Below are 16,459 nucleotides of genomic sequence, written 5' to 3'. Positions count from 1 at the left end.
CCCGTTTTCTCTAAACCAGTCACAAAAAACAAACAACCATCATGACATCAACTGCAAGGGCTCTGGAGGTAGCGTGTTGCTTTTTGGGTGGATAATTCTTAGAAATAAGATGGGAAACTTATTCTTAGAAATAAGATGGGAAATAAGACTGCTTCAAGTTAGGAGGAAGACGGATGGCAAAAGGATGACTGCTGTTACTTCTGTTTAGTTGCTAAGTAGTGTCTGACTCTTGCGACCCAATGTACTGGAGCCCGCCATGCTCTCTGTCCATGGGATTTCCCAGGGAAGAATACTGGAGTGGGTTGCTGAGATCTCCTCCAGGGGATCTTCCCCACCCAGGGATCAAACCCATGTCTCCTGCATTGCAGGTGTAGTCTTCACTGCTGAGCCACCAGGAAAGCCCCCAAAAGATGACTGCTTGCAGGATATCCTGCCCTCTCCTCCATCCCTGGCCCAGGAGCTGGTGGTCACATGGGACTGTTGGACCCCATAGAGGCTAATCTGGTCAGACTCGCTTGCCACTGGACTCCAACATCCTGGGATGCAAAGATGGCTTCATCTTTGGGGCTTTAGACATCTGAGGGGCAGCAAAATGCTCAGAACCTCCCCTCCCCAGAACCACCCTACACAGCATGGTCAGAATTAATAGTCACAAGTGTACATTACTGTAGGAATGAACAAAGAATGAATGAATCAGTGAGTAACTGGGGCTAACCCAGGCATTTGGGTCTGGATGGGGCAAGGAGATGCTGGTGTAACAAGTGCCTCCAGAAAGACACACAGGTTCCCAGCCTGATGTCAATGCCTCTGCACCCAGCACGCCTGCTCCAGCCCTGCCCCATCTTTCTCCAGAGCACTCAGCACCGTCTGACCTACTCTATTTTGTCTGTTTCCCAACAAAAAGGTAAGCTCCACAAAGGCAGGTTTTTCATTTGCTTGGGTCACGGCTATTTCCATAGCAGCCAGAACAGTGCCTGACATACAGCAGTCCCTTGGCGGATTTTGAGGCACGAGTGAAGGGCTGTCTCTGTCTTCCTAGAATGGAGGGGCCCCTGTGGCCCTGTTTCCAGAGTGCCCTCACCCCCTGGAGAAGAAATGTTGGTGGCAGCAATGGGTCATGGCATGTTCAGGGCTCAGGGAAGAAAAAGCGAGCAAGGAGGCCCATCAGCTCCCATCAGGCGGGAGGCCCGACTGTGCCAGGAGGGCTGGGCATGCTGGGGCATCGCTAATTAGGGCGACCTTGGCCATGCCTTCATGTTCACCACGGGCCTGAAAAACATACCAGTGTTTCCCGGAAAGAAGATACCCCTCCAATTTCCAGAATGCCCGAGTTAGACAAGAAAATAATCACCGAAATGCTTTTCACCAATGTTAAGAGTTTGCTTTCAGCTGAAGGAAAAGCTGACAATTCACAGCAAGAGACCCGGCCTTCTAGGTCTGCACTCCAAACAAAGAAACAAAAACCATAATTCTGAGTCATTCTGCCTCTGATATGAGATGGGCACATGTTCTGTGCCCAGTTATATAATTAGCACCCCGACTCTTACTTTTGAAAGCAGCTCTGATTATATCAGCCCTGGACTCAAAAACTTCCAGAGGCTCCCACTGCCTGGGGAATAAAGCCCCAGTCCCCTGACCCAGCGCCTAAAGGTCTTCCCATGGATAGTGGGACGGTAAGTCCATTAACTGTCTGCTTAGTCCTGTAGTCAACTGAAGCCTGTCCTCACACTCAAGCCTGCAGCCCAGACAGTCTGCCCTGCCTTCTCTTTACATCCCATTCTGTTTTTCATATGGGTGTCTCTCCCACTTGGATGTGAGCTCCTAAGTTCAGGAACAACATCTGTGTCACCCACACATGCCCGGATGCCTTGTGGATGAAAAATGTCACCTGCCATATCAGTAAACAAAGGATATTTCAACTGTCAAGCTGTCACATTAGAGACATCCCGACAGTGAGCACTGAGGGGACTCAGGATGGAAACAAACAGGATACCTGTCACCAAGCCCTCAGCCACCCTCAACCCTGCACCCCGAAGGGACTCAGGATGGAAAGCACAGGATACTGGCCCCAGGTAGCTAAGCTGTATCAAAGGAATGATTTCAAAGAGCCCAGACTCTTACATCTTGCCATACATAGGAAAGGGCTAAATTCCTTAACTCTGAGATATATGGTTTTCTTTAATTAACAGTAATCTTTTAATGGGGCTTTCCAGTGGTAAAGAATCTGTCTGCTAATGCAAGAGATGCAGGTTTAATCCCTGGGTTAGGAAGAACCCTTGGAGTAGGAAATGGCAACCCATTCCAGTATTCTTGCCTGGGAAATCCCATGGTCAGAAGAGCCTGGTGGGCTACAGTCCATAGGGTTGCAAAGAGTAGGACATGACTGAGCAACTAAGCATGAAGGCAATCTTTGGATGTTCTGACTATCTGGTTTTTGTTGCAAAAACTCCTATATATTCTGGCTCCTCTCATACATCTTCAGAGTAATTCTTTAGCACTGAGAGGCTAGATAAAGGACAGATGGTATGGACCTAACAGAAGCAGAAGATATTAAGAAGAGGTGGCAAGAATACACAGAAGAACTGTACAAAAAAGATCTTCATGACCCAGATAATCACGATGGTGTGATCACTCTCCTAGAGCCAGACATCCTGGAATGTGAAGTCAAGTGGGCCTTAGAAAGCATCATTACAAACAAAGTTAGTGGAGGTGATGGAATTCCAGTTGAGCTATTTCAAATCCTGAAAGATGATGCTGTGAAAGTGCTGCACTCAATATACCAGCAAATTTGGAAAACTCAGCAGTGGCCACAGGACTGGAAAAGGTCACTTTTCATTCCAATCCCAAAGAAAGGCAATGCCAAAGAATGCTCAAATTACCACACAATTGCACTCATCTCACACGCTAGTAAAGTAATGCTCAAAATTCTCCAAGCCAGGCTTCAGCAATATGTGAACCGTGAACTTCCAGATGTTCAAGCTGGATTTAGAAAAGGCAGAGGAACCAGAGACCAAACTACCAACATCCACTGGATCATGGAAAAAGCAAGAGAGTTCCAGAAAAACATCTGTTTCTGCTTTATTGACTATGCAAAGCCTTTGACTGTGTGGATCACAATAAACTGTGGAAAATTCTTCAAGAGATGGAAATACCAGGCCACCTGACCTGCCTCTTGAGAAACCTATATGCAGGTCAGGAAGCAACAGTTAGAACTAGACATGGAACAACAGACTGGTTCCAAATAGGAAAAGGAGTACGTCAAGGCTGTATATTGTCACCCTGCTCATTTAACTTATATGCAGAGTACATCATGAGAAATGCTGGGCTGGAAGAAGCACAGGCTGGAATCAAGATTGTCAGGAGAAATATCAATGACCTCAGATATGCAGATGACACCACCCTTATGGCAGAAAGTGAAGAGGAACTCAAAAGCCTCTTGATGAAAGTGAAAGAGGAGAGTGAAAAAGTTGGCTTAAAGCTCAACATTCAGAAAACGAAGATCATGGCATCTGGTCCCATCAGTTTATGGGAAATAAATGGGGAAACAGTGGAAACAGTGTCAGACTTTATTTTTTTGGGCTCCAAAATCACTGCATATGGTGATTGCAGCCATGAAATTAAAAGACGCTTACTCCCTAGAAGGAAAGTTATGACCAACCTAGACAGCATATTGAAAAGCAGAGACATTACTTTGCCAACAAAGGTCTGTCTAGTTAAGGCTATGTTTTTTCCAGTGGTCATGCATGGATGTGAGAGTTGGACTGTGAAGAAAGCTGAGTGCCAACGAATTGATGCTTTTGAACTGTGGTGTTGGAGAAGACTCTTGAGAGTCCCTTGGACTGCAAGGAGATCCAACCAGTCCATTCTGAAGGAGATCATCCCTGGGATTTCTTTGGAAGGAATGATGCTAAAGCTGAAACTCCAGTCCTTTGGCCACCTCATGCAAAGAGTTGACTCATTGGGAAAGACTCTGATGCTGGGAGGGACTGGGGGCAGGAGGAGAAAGGGACTACAGAGGATGAGATGGCTGGATGGCATCACTGACTCGATGGACGTGAGTCTGAGTGAACTCTGGGAGTTGGTGATGGATAGGGAGGCCTGGCGTGCTGCGATTCATGGGGTTGCAAAGAGTCGGACACGACTGAGTGACTGAACTGAACTGAACTGAGAGGCTGTATCCCAGGCTTAAGTTCTTAGGATGTCTGCTGAATAAAATATAATTCTCAACTCTTATGCTGTGTATTTTTTTCAGTCAAATCCTTGACACACAGACACTGGGCTTGTGCTTGTTCAATGGGCCTGGCCTCCACTTGCCCTCAGTCCTATCCTTGACAGAGGTATAGTGGTACAGTAAGCCCCTACATATGAACACGTTCTGTTACGACAGTGCATTTCTAAGTCCAGTTGGTTCATAATTCCAACAAAGTTAGCCTAGGTACCCAACTAATACAATCAGCTATGCAGTACTGTACGGTAACAGGTTTACAAGACTCCTCACAGAAGTAATAAATAAACCTCTTTATACCAGGGCTTCCCTGGAGGTTCAGCTGGTAAAGAATCCACCTGCAATACAGGAGACCTGGGTTTGATCCCTGGGTTGAGAAGATCCCCTGGAGAAGGGATAGGCTATACACGCCAGGATTCTTGGGCTTTCCTTGTGGCTCAGCTGGTAAAGAATCAGCCTGCAATGCAGGAGACCTGGGTTCAATCCCTGGGTTGGGAAGATCTCCTGGAGAAGGGAACAGCTACCCACTCCAGTATTCTGGCCTGGAGAATCCCATGGACTGTATAGTCCATGGCCTCGCAAAGAGTCGGACATGACTGACCAAACTTTACTTTCATACAAATAATACGAAAAAAACAAACACAGAAAATAAAGAAAACATTTTAAATCTTACAGTACAGTACCTTGAAAAATACAGTAGTATTTTTAATACTTTATTAAAAGTATTAAAGATTTATTAATCTTTAATAAGATTTAAAGAGACTTACTGTATTGCTAAAGATCCAATCTGATGATTTTTCTGCCATTCCCACCCCCTCCCAACATTCACACCATACTCTAAACCTCTCTGCATGCACTGGAGTCACAGAGTCTGCTCCCACTGCCCTCCCGTCCTCCTGACCTCCCCTACTCACCTCCCACACAGGATCAGAGCTTCTCAGGCACCAGGCTCTCCGCCAGCCTTAGTGCATTCCCACACGCACCCAGGATTCAGCACCTACAGGTCCAACTGCTCCTCTTCTAAGAGACTGCTCCTTGGTCATTTCCTCCAAGAAACCCCTCATCTGTCCCAGGACCCAAGTACTTGGGCCTCTCCCCTGGGGCCCCTGCGCATACCCTCATCCTGTTTGTCTATCTGACTCTTCCAGGGATATGAGCTCCTTGAGGACAGGGACCATGGATAATTGTGTCCCTGGGAAGATGTGCAATTACCATTTCCAGAAGGCACAGGCCTCCAGATTGGGATGCCTTGCTCATTAGACTTTGAACGTTACAGCTGCGAGACCCCTTGTGGATACCACGTAAGTCTGTCCAGCCAGGAGCACACACCTGGCCCCTGGGGACCGAAGACAGAGAGGAGGCGCCAAAACTGCGTTCTCCCCTTTCCTGGCTCAGAATGTCTGTGGGCGTTTCTGAAGCAGAATCAACGGGCTAGCTTCCAGAAGGCTGAAACTACGTAAGGCAGAAGGAAACATCGGTCACCACAGCATCGTTCACTTTTCTGGTAACCTCATGTTAGCAGAAGGTTCTAACACTGGCTCATGAAAAGAGGTCACCACTGGGAGAAATTCCTGAAAGACCTTCTAATAAGGCTGTGAGTGCCCCAGATCTGCTCTGGCTGATTCCTGCTTGCCGTGGCGGTCTCTGGGATCAGAGACACCGTCCACCTGTCTCAGGGTCAGAGAAGCTAGAAGGCTGCATGTCATCATCATGCCTGCCCGTGACAGTCTTTCCAGGGTCACGAACCTGACATAGTTTCCCCTCCGTGCCTTCCTCTGCATCCGGCTTCACACGGACTCCTGGGAGCTGAACCCCCTCTCAGGTCCCGCCTGCAATTTCCACAGCACTCACATGCATCCCTCTGGTCAGAACCCTCCCTGAGTACAGAGCACTCCTCAGGGCATCTCTGTGGCTGGCTGTCAGTGAGAAACAGGGGAGGTGATGGTGGGGATGTTGATGATCTGGGGAAAGAAGGAAGTTTTTAGCCGGTTACTGGGGAGACCACAGGCTTGAGGCTGAAAATTCAGGACAGCTGGGTTGGGGAGGTTTTCACACCCACACTCCAATTCTTGACAACAATGCCTGGTATCAGGAAGGCCTGATCACTCTAGAATGCCTTGTGCAGCCACAGACCTGCAAGCTGATTTCTTTTTATTATTTTGGTTGCATTGTGAGGCATGTGGGATCTTAGTTCCCCACCCAGGGATCAAACCCACACCCACTGCATTGGAAGCAGAGAGTCTTAACCAATGCACCACTAGGGAAGTCCCTGCAAGTTGATTTCTGCGAGGTGTAATACCTGCACGACTCTGCAGAGGCGGGCAGTCCTGGTACAAGGCAGGGGTACAAGGCAGCCCGTGCTTACTTTATCAGCTGCCTTGTACCCCAGAGAGGATATCACAACACAGCGATAGTTCCTGGCATTTTTATGGCATTTCACAGCCTTGAGGGCAGGTGTCTAATTTGATCACACAACAATCTTTTGTGCTAAATGGTGCATGTGTCATCACCCTCTGTTTACAAATGAGCATCTGAGGCTCCTGGATCTTAAAAGACTTGCCCAAGGAGCCTCCCCTTCCTCACAAGTGGCAGCAGATCAGGACTCAAACATCCCTGGGGCCCAAAGAGAGTCACCTGCCGATTGATATGGTATGGTGAGTCCTGCTTCCTACATTTCAGCAGATCAGCAGCATTTTAAAACCCGTGTAACTGAGATTCAAGAACTCCAGGGCCTTGACAGTCCAAGGGCAGCCCGTGGGCCAGCAGCACCAGCAACTCCTGGAAGCTCATTAACAAAGCTGAACCTCATGTCCACCCAGACCTATGGAATCATCATCGGCCCATCAACAAGATCCCAGAGACTCAGAGTTTGAGCAGCTCAGAGTTTGAGGCAATATGTGATTTCCTCCCTGTGCTTTGGCTGACTTTTCTAGCCTCATGTTGGGGAACTAGCCTCAGTGGGGAGGTCGCGAAGGAAAGAAACTTCTACCTGATTGTTTCCTGAAAACCACTAGAAAAGTTGGCTTATCTGGCCAGCTTCACCTTTTTCCTTCTCTCCCCAGCTTCCTGCTGAACTTTCACCCAGAGATACACATGCTCAATTGACTCTAGATTTTCCATTCATTTCAATAAAAGTACAAACATGGAAGATGCGATTTCAGTTTGCCTTCATTTCTGGGAACCCTAATATCTGTTTAAAGAACTCCCAATGTGATAGGGGATTAAGATGTACAAATTACTGATACCAAAGAGGACCCAATGGGGCTCCTGGCACAAAAGCTTTTCTGTATCCCCTGAGAAATGGAGTATTTCCTGTACAGCAGTAAACAAGGATGGCACAGCCATCATTGACTCCAGCCCTCCGGGGCACTCGGGAAGGAGCGGAATACCTGCACAATCTGGCAGCCACCAGGCTGCAGCCCCTCCCTGTGGTGAGCACTGAGGAACTCACGGGTGAAGACACACAGGATAGGGCCCCAGGGTAGCTGAGATGCATATGAAAGGAATGACTTCAGTGAGCCCAGACGCTTGCATCTTTTCCATAGCAGAAAAGTGCTAAATTCCTTAACTTGGGATATCTGGTTTTCTTAAATTCACAAAAATACTTTTGACGTTCAGACTACTTGCCCTTAGTTGCAAACTTCTATATAACCTGACACTGCCCATGCCCACCTTGCCGCCTCCATCCCACTCCCCCTACCATCCCCTGCCCCGGTTCCCAGGAGCAGGTCTCTCAGGTTACTTGAGATGCTGTCTCCCAGCCCTGAAGTCCTAAAAATCCTCACTGAATAAAACGTAACTCTCAACTTTTAGATTATCACTATTTTTTAAGTCAACACCCCCAGCTTTTGATTCCAGGAAACAGGCTTCATTCAGCCTCCATGACCTTCCCTGAGTTCCAATGAGCAGGTTCAAACAGATGCTAATCAGGGAAGGGAGGGGATTCGGGGATGAGAAAGGAACAGGCAAGAAACAACAGTGTGGCCTTGGGGCAGGGTCCCCTCCAGGGATGCACAGAAAAGTATGATTGAGCCATTCTGCAGATACCGAAACCCCCACCAGGTGGGAGAAGGTAACTGCGGGCTGCCCACAAGCATGTAGACCCCGGACCCGTCGGAACAACAGAAGGTTGATGAAGCTGACTCCCACTTTCCTCACCACCAACCCATCAGAAGAATATCCGTGAGCTGCTCACATCCTCTCTGAACCATTAAGATGAAACTCCTCACCCTGCCCCCCAGGTCAGGACACACAGTTCTGAGGGCATTCGCCTGCTGTGGTCCTCTTTGCCAGGCAAAGCAATAAAGCTATTTTTTTCTACTTCACCCAAAACTCTGCCTCGGAGATTTAATTTGGTGTTGGGGTATGGAGGCCTGATTTGGCCTCACTATTAGGTATAAAACAAACTACATGGATATACAGTACAATGTGGGGAAACAGCCAATATTTTATAATAACTATAAATGGCGTATAGCCTCTAAAAGCTGTGAATTACTAGATTGCACACCTAAAACTTATATAATACTGTACATCAACTAAATGTCAATAATTTAAAAAAAAGCCAATAAAAAAAGACCTCCCAGTTTGAGATGTGACATAGTCATGAGTTTCTAGGTAGTCTGTGATGCTAACATTTTCCTCTCCCTTTTCTGAGAAAGAATATTCTTTCACTTCTCCAGTGGTATGCCTAGATTAACTGACATGCCCAATCATTGACTGGTAAAATCAGCAGCTCTGTTTAGACACAAGCAGAACACAATTTATAACCGGAAAGATTTTTTTTTAGTGGTGAGCTCAGCTTTAGTACAGAAATTGGTCAAGGTTTTACCTGGCTTCTCTAATCAAGTTATGGTTTTGCCCCCTCCCCTCCACTGTTCTTCAGCTGACGTAATAATCACTATGATTCTCTTCTGATTTTTCCCAGATATTTTTAACAGGCAGAACACAAGCTGAAATCAAGGTATGACGTCTTTCTATGTTTAATCTGCTTCAGTGATCTTTCGTTTTTTTTCCCCATAGACCTTTTAACCAACTGAGCCTGGTTCCTTCTGTGTTGTTTTCAGCACAATTAATTAATGGTGCTGGGCCTGCACTAAATGGCCAGCGATGCCAGTCTTGTCCCAAGGAGAGCATTATGTTAAAGACACATGCTTAGGGCAGTAGCTGGTGTTGCCTCTCAGGGATGCCCTCTTTGAGTCCACATGTTTGAACAAAGCAGAGAAAAACCATTTCATCTTCCCTCCAGTAATTCTCCATGAAGAAAGGGCACATACACCCACTTTGCGAGAGGCAGTAGCATACTATCCTACTCTGTTTAAAGAAAGGCAAACTCCTAATTACAAACTGAATACACTCAGGGCTACTTTACTATTAATGCATTATTTACTGAATGTTTGCTTTTCTCTGTGACTAAAAGCAGGCCATTATTTCTCTCTTGACTTTGGGACAATCTGGGGCTCTGTTAAAGTTTCTAAACCAATCTGTTTCAGTCTGCTTTTAGCTGCTGTTCAGAAGAGGTACATTAAGTGCCTCTCCAGTGATTTCTGGCTGGGCCATGAAGCCACTGATTTAAGTCAACACTGACAATGCCCCAGGCCTGAGCTCCGGTTCTGGGTTCCAGGCTGTCACATGCCTCTCTCCAGAACTCGCTCCCAGTCCTTTCCACTAAGGGGTGCTGGTCATTGAAAGCTCACCAGTGCTCCTTCCTCTAGAATGAGTGCTCTGACTTACCACTTGGCCTTTTAAAGGAGCCAGTCCAAATTATCTCTGAACACTCAAAACCTTTGGCGCCTGACACCTCCAAGTTGAATTTGACATTGACAAAATGGTAGAATCTCAGAAAAAAATTCTGATCAGCGTGTAACCTTCATTCCTAAAACCTCTTTACTCCCTGGACTCAATGATGTTTTCTGGCTACCTTGCAACTTCTAAAGGCAACTTTTCAACCAGGGCTGAAGTTTGAACCAGATGATAAATGGGACACGGTGACTGTACAGGGGGTTTGGTAGGGTGGAAGTAAGGGGGTGGGGTGGAAAGAAGGCAGTGGTGAAGGAGTGAACAACCCTCAACTTCCAAATTTTTATCCACTTCTGAGGCTGATGAAAGAGAAATTCCCCAGGCCCACCTGGTCACCTTGACCAGTATTCTTTCCTTTTTTTTTTTTTTTCCCCTGAGTAGATCTGATTTGGGCCAATAGTAAGGTCCTTGACATAGTCACAGAGGACCTCAGCTTTGGGTGACCATGAGATCTAGGGATGGGCATAGATGATAACCCAGGGCCAACACTAAGCATCTGACTCTGGAGGAGGTTGGGGCACCCTGCTGTACATGGTGGCAGAGGGCTGGCATCTGGGCTTCTGACCTCTTTCAAAGGGAGGTCATTTCAATGAGAAAATACGCATGCATAAATACAGTCAACAAAGTTCAGACCATGCTTTGACTTTGATGGCAACACTGCCAGATATTCAGACACCTGCCTCCAACCACATAATCAAAAGAGGAAATGGCTTGTGCCTAGGGGAAATGAGTAATCAAGTCTTTGCCATGAGCACCCGCGGGGTTGAGAAGGTAAGTTACAGGGAGTAGGCATGTCACCTGGCTCCATGGACCTATCCTCAGCCCAGTCTGAGGAGGATAACAGAGCCATACAGTTTTCCCGTTTCTACCCTTTCTGGGGACTTACCACAGCCCATCTCTGGAAGCTGCTGCCTTCTCCAGCCTACTAGAAAGGAATTCCTGGGGTGAAAGGCTAGAGGCGGAGGAAGGGTGTTCACCACTTCTGAAGGGAATGAATTCTGATCCTGGAACCTCACTAAGACAACGAGAGACACGGTGACTTCCTACTGTGTCTGCTGGCCCATCTCACCACCCACCCAGCAGCATCAGCATTCCGGACAGCAGCCCCATGCTGAGCCTGCATCCCAGCGGAGGTGCCTACCTGTATCTCTGCTTCACTGACTGCTTCTCCGCTGACTTGCAGATGTGCCCCGCATAGTACAAGGGGAAGAATAAAAAGTTCCAGTTGGTGGCAAACCACGTCAGGGTGAAGGGAGCATCGAACTTCCTGAAGGTCAGCTTGGCGAGCTGCGTGGCGCCCGCCCAGGAGGCGCACACGCACAGCACCACCGCCACACCCCAGAAGATCTTCTTGAGCTGCGCGCGGGAACATCTCCAGCAGTGGCGGCTCGGTCTCCCACCGGCCTCGGTCCCCGCCGGCGCCTGGGCCTCCGCCGGGCCCGGGGAGTCCCGGGGGCGCTCCTCCCCTGGCGGCAGAGAAGGGAGAAGTTAACTGGGGCCTCCACACCTTCACGCGGCCTCCACAGCTTCACGTGGCCAGGCTGAAGGGGGTGGGGGTGGGAGGGATGCCAAGAGGGTAACCGACTCCCCCACTGCTATTGTTATCGCCACCCTGGGGAGGAGAGTTGGGGGGGATGGGGGGAATGGGGGCCTGGGGACAGCTTCCTGAAACAAAACTTGAAGACATTGTCTCTGGTTTTCTTATCCTCTAGAATTGTTGTTGATTGCCAAGTCGTGTCCTACTCTTCCTCTAGAATCCTCTAGAAACTTGAACCTGAAAAGATGGGGCTGGCAGCATCAGCACCACCCCCAGCTTGTTGGCAATGCGAAATCTCAGGAATCCTGGCATCAGAATCTGTATTTCAGCAGGTGATCTCTGTGCACACCTGGAGAAGCGGAAACATTTCTCCAGAACGCAGAGTGGCTGAAATATTTTTCCAAATATTTCACTAATATTTCAGCTCACAGGGACTGATGTGCGACTCTGGCACTGGGCAGTGCTAGGGGCTGGGGATTCCCTCCTGAGAAGGTCATAGGCCTTCACCTCTAGAAGCTCCTGTTATGGTGACAGAAGCTCCTCCTTGCCTGGCACTTAAGGGCATGGATGCGGAGAGTCTCATCTTCTTTTGCATGTAGAGCAAAAACAGACCGTCCTGGAACTTCCCTGGTGATCCAGTGGCTAAGACTATGCCCTTCCAATGTAGGGGGTGTGGCTTAGATCCCCGGTGAGGAACTAAGATCCCACATGACTGTGGGGTGTGGCAAAAAAAAAAAAAAAAGAAATATATATCTGTCACTCATTGGAAAAGACCCTGATGCTAGGGAAGACTGAGGGCAAGAGAAGGGGACGGCAGAGGATGAGATGGTTGGATGGCATCACTGACTCAATGGACATGAGTTTGAGCAAACTCTGGGAGATGGTGAAGGACAGGGAAGCCTGGCGTGCTACAGTCCATGGGTCGCAAAGAGATACCACAGGAGGGACTGAACAACAACACTCTTACTCCTCTATTTGCTCTTACGGACTCCTAGCTGATGGCCGTCAGTCCCACTGTGAAGTGTTACTTAAAAACCACAGCCTCTGGCAGCTGGTGCTCTGAAAGCTCTCCGACGATCTGCTGGAGGACCGTGTGACTTCTGGAAGCCAGGCTGCAGCTCAGAGCGTGGCTGTGCAGCAGTGAGAAAGTGGTAAAGGCATTCTCTCCCACTGTTTGGTTTCCATTCATGATTGTGTGCAGGTCAGTCAGCTGGAAATTTAAACAGAACTGTAACTTGTGTAAGGTGTGACCATGGATGGGGGCGAATTTCCAAGAGATGGCCTACTTGCCTTTTATATGACCAGCCAGGCACTCAGCCGAAAGAGGGCAGACCCCACAGTGGTCCAGGAGATGGGTACAGAGTATATTGGGGTCAAGTGATACTCTATGGAAGTTGTTTAAACTTAATTGCAATTTCAATAGCTCTAATACTATGAAACCAAGTTTTGTATATTACACTGCCTGAAATATAATAATTCTTTTAAAAATACTTATTGACTTATTTGGCCATGCCAGATCCTAGTTGTGGCACTCAAGATCTTGGTAACTTTAAGCACAGCATGTGAGATCTCTAGATGCAGCAGCAAGGATCGAACCCAGGTCCCTGAATTGGGAGTGTGATGTCTTAGCCACTGGACCAAGGGAAAGTCCCAGAAATATAATAATTCTATGAGGCAAAATCCTGATTCAAGGTAGCCTATTATATGTTGTTATTATTTAGTTGCTAAGTCACGTCCGACTCTCTGCGACCCCCATGGACTGTAGCCTGCCAGGCTCCTCTGTCCATGGGATTTCCCAGGCAAGAATACTGGAGTGGGCTGCCACTTCCTTCTCCAGGGGATCTTCCTGACCCAGGGATAGAACCCTAGTCTCCTTTATTGGCAGGCAGATTCCTTACCACTGAGTCACCTGGGAAACTCCAGCCTATTATATAGGTGTTAGCTAATCCTAGCATTAATTGCCAAGTCTGGCTGTATCTCTCTTTTGTGTTTTTTGGCCACACCATACAGCCTGTGGGATCTTAATTTCCTGGCCAGGGATCAAATCCAGGCCCTCAGCAGTGAAAGCACAGAGTCCCAATCACTGGATTGCCACGGAAGTCCTCGGTTATATCGCTTTTAGCCAAGGGTAATCCAAAGACTTTGTAGCTGCAAGGAGAGATAATTTCCTTTACTGACCCCAAATTCTTGACACCATCTAGTAAACATATTGTGCTTCTGTACCTGCTTTATTAATATTTATTCTCCCTCCTCCTCTTCCTTTTCATGTATGTATACATCTGAGTCAGAAAGAACTTGGAAAACCACATGCTGACCACCTCTGAGCTTCCAACAAGTTGTGTGTTTCTGGCATGGGCTGCAGAGAGGGGAGAAGCACAAGGGGCAGAAGCAAGGAAGATCCCTCTCCTTCTGCCTAATACCCTTCCACCAGGACATCGTGTCTTTGTTCCCAGTAAATCCCCACAACTTCCATTTTCAGATAGAAACACACATGTTTCAGTGTATACACTAACTCCCTGACATTTGGGGTGAGCCTCTGCAACCCGTCACTGCTGAGTGTTCAAGCAGTGTTAGGGCTGGGAGATTCCTTGACCACCAGCATCAACTATCAGAAACTCATACCAAGAAGATAATTATGGAGATGAAAAGAAAAAAGTCCACATAGAAAGGAAATGCAGTTTCACAGTATTAACTGGCCATTTAAGAATAGAACCTAGAGGAGGCTGAAAAAAAAATTCAGGCTCCTAACATGTTTTCTCATCCAGTTTTGCATTATGGCCAATTAAGTTTGAAAACTTAAAGAATGAAGTGATGGCTGATGCTACGCGGTGTTACAATGAAGGAAAAATCACCAAATCATGTAACATTGTACTGTTAGGACTTCCCTGGTGGTCCAGTGGTTAAGATTCTGCCTTCCAATGGAGAGGATGCAGGTTCAATCCCCGGATGTGAAAGATTCCACAGGCCGCAAGGGAAAAAACAAAACAAGACAGCCAAACAAACAAAACAAATTGAGCTCATAAAAAATGTAAAATTAAATATCTCTTTTAAAAAACTGTACTATTTAAATGTCTTTATATATTTGGATTAAAGAAATTATATCCAACTTTTTACCCTCTCTGGCTCATTTGACCAGGGCATATTGATAATACACAAGCAAAATAAAGACATTCTACACTCTATTATTAAAAAATAAGATAGAACTATGTTTCCCTAACTATAATGCAATTAACAGGTACGGTATTATCAGAAAGAAGGATCCCATGATCAGAAGTTTGGGAAACAGATTCTTTTGCTACAGGACTAATAGATGTAGTGGATTTCCAAAAGGCAGCTGGAGAACGTGTGCTTCCCATATTATTTCAACATAATACCTGTGGTAGGACTGGGGTCCCCTAGAACACACTTTTGGAAACACTGGAATAGACCATAAAGAATTAGAGGTATTCAAAGCCATTGCAAAATTTCCATTTCATGGCCCGGAGTCTCATATAGTGATAAATCACTTACCAATTTCATTACCTCACTCATTCCTAATACTTCTTTTAAACCAGACCTACCTCATGTAAACTAAAAATATTCTTTACAGAATCATTACAAAAGTATTTCATAGCATAAATAAAAACAATGCACTGCATATTTGAATCTTAGTACCTAGAGATATCACTGGACATTTTGCTGCATTTTCCCCAGCAAAATTTGTATCTTTGCACATCACACACACATTCACACCCAGCAAAACTGGGATTATACTGTATTTTTGGCCAGAAGTCATCTAACCGGATGCATAAGAGCACGTATTTCTAAATCTCACAAGGCTGCATATACTACAACACATCCTAGGAGCATTTCAATCTGCTAGGAAGTTACCATGAAGCATCCGCCCTGTGCCAAGAACTTTGGTGGTCAATAAATAAATATAAAACATGATTGCATCCTGCTCTTCAGGAACTTACAGTCTATCTGGGAGTGACAAAACAGATCTATGAAAGAATTACAGAACAATTACAAATGGAGAAATTTTGACTGTAAGGCAAACTCTGAAGAGGGCGACACTAGTGTGGCTGTGATCCCAGAAAGATCAGAGGAGGCAGAAGCTTGGCTTGGGTCTTGCAGGATAGAAAGGATGAAGAACAAGAGAAGCAAAGATCAGGATCAGGACCTGGTCCATCCCAAGAGTGGTGAGGAAGATGGTGAGCTCTGAAATCCCCCACTGCCTTGCGCCACTGCAATGCCCAATCTTGCCCTGGCAGAAGAAGTTGCCAGGCTAGCAGAAGAGACTTTTGCAAATTCAGATTTTGGAATTTACTTTTTCTAGGAAGTAAACATACATTATACATGCCCCAGTGTCCATAACAAACAGATAAAATTAAAGAATAAAGATAGAATGACACAATGAATTTGGTTAGCAGACGTGTTTATTCTCCCGTATTTGAAAGGCAGCAAACACATCCCATCCCATGCTACCGTTCTTAAGGTTATTTTCAGCAGCTGTCCAACTGATGCTAGATTTCAGAAAGGAAGAATGACACCGAGGGGGCCAATTTCCCCTTTCAAAATCCTCTTGTATACTCCTGTGCAAGAAATTCTGGTGTATTTTCTCTCCCCTCCTAAATTACAAGTGACTCCTCTGTACCAGTGACTTCTCGGTCACAGCAACACAAGTAACCAAGTGTTTCTGGTCACTCCTTATCACCCCTGAAAGAGGCACTACAGAGTGTCTCAAAGTCATCAGGGCTGAATGAGCCTCATGCTGCATCCTGTCTCAGCTCCTGTGACCACGATGACACAACTAAAATGCTCTTTAGGTCACCCTTACTCGCCAACACCCCCTTCCCACTAACAAGCCCTCTATTTATGATCTTGAATTGGCCATCCTAACCTTGCATTTGAGCCAAGGG

At 46.6% G+C, this 16,459-nt stretch overlaps 1 protein-coding gene across 1 annotated transcript in view; it reads right to left on the bottom strand.

Annotated features, from left to right (window-relative positions):
- SLC35F3 (solute carrier family 35 member F3) overlaps window positions 1-16,459 on the bottom strand; it is a 152,050-nt gene that overhangs the window by 117,522 nt on the left and 18,069 nt on the right. The window contains exon 2 of the mRNA XM_061404848.1: window positions 11,163-11,487. Within this exon, the coding sequence (XP_061260832.1) occupies window positions 11,163-11,487 (325 nt within the window). The remainder of the gene's footprint in view (window positions 1-11,162; window positions 11,488-16,459) is intronic.

Source organism: Bos javanicus, chromosome 28 (assembly GCF_032452875.1).
Source record: "Bos javanicus breed banteng chromosome 28, ARS-OSU_banteng_1.0, whole genome shotgun sequence".
NCBI lineage: Eukaryota > Metazoa > Chordata > Mammalia > Artiodactyla > Bovidae > Bos > Bos javanicus.
Note: the sequence above shows the minus strand (reverse complement) of the source record. Positions and strands in the feature narration are given on the sequence as shown.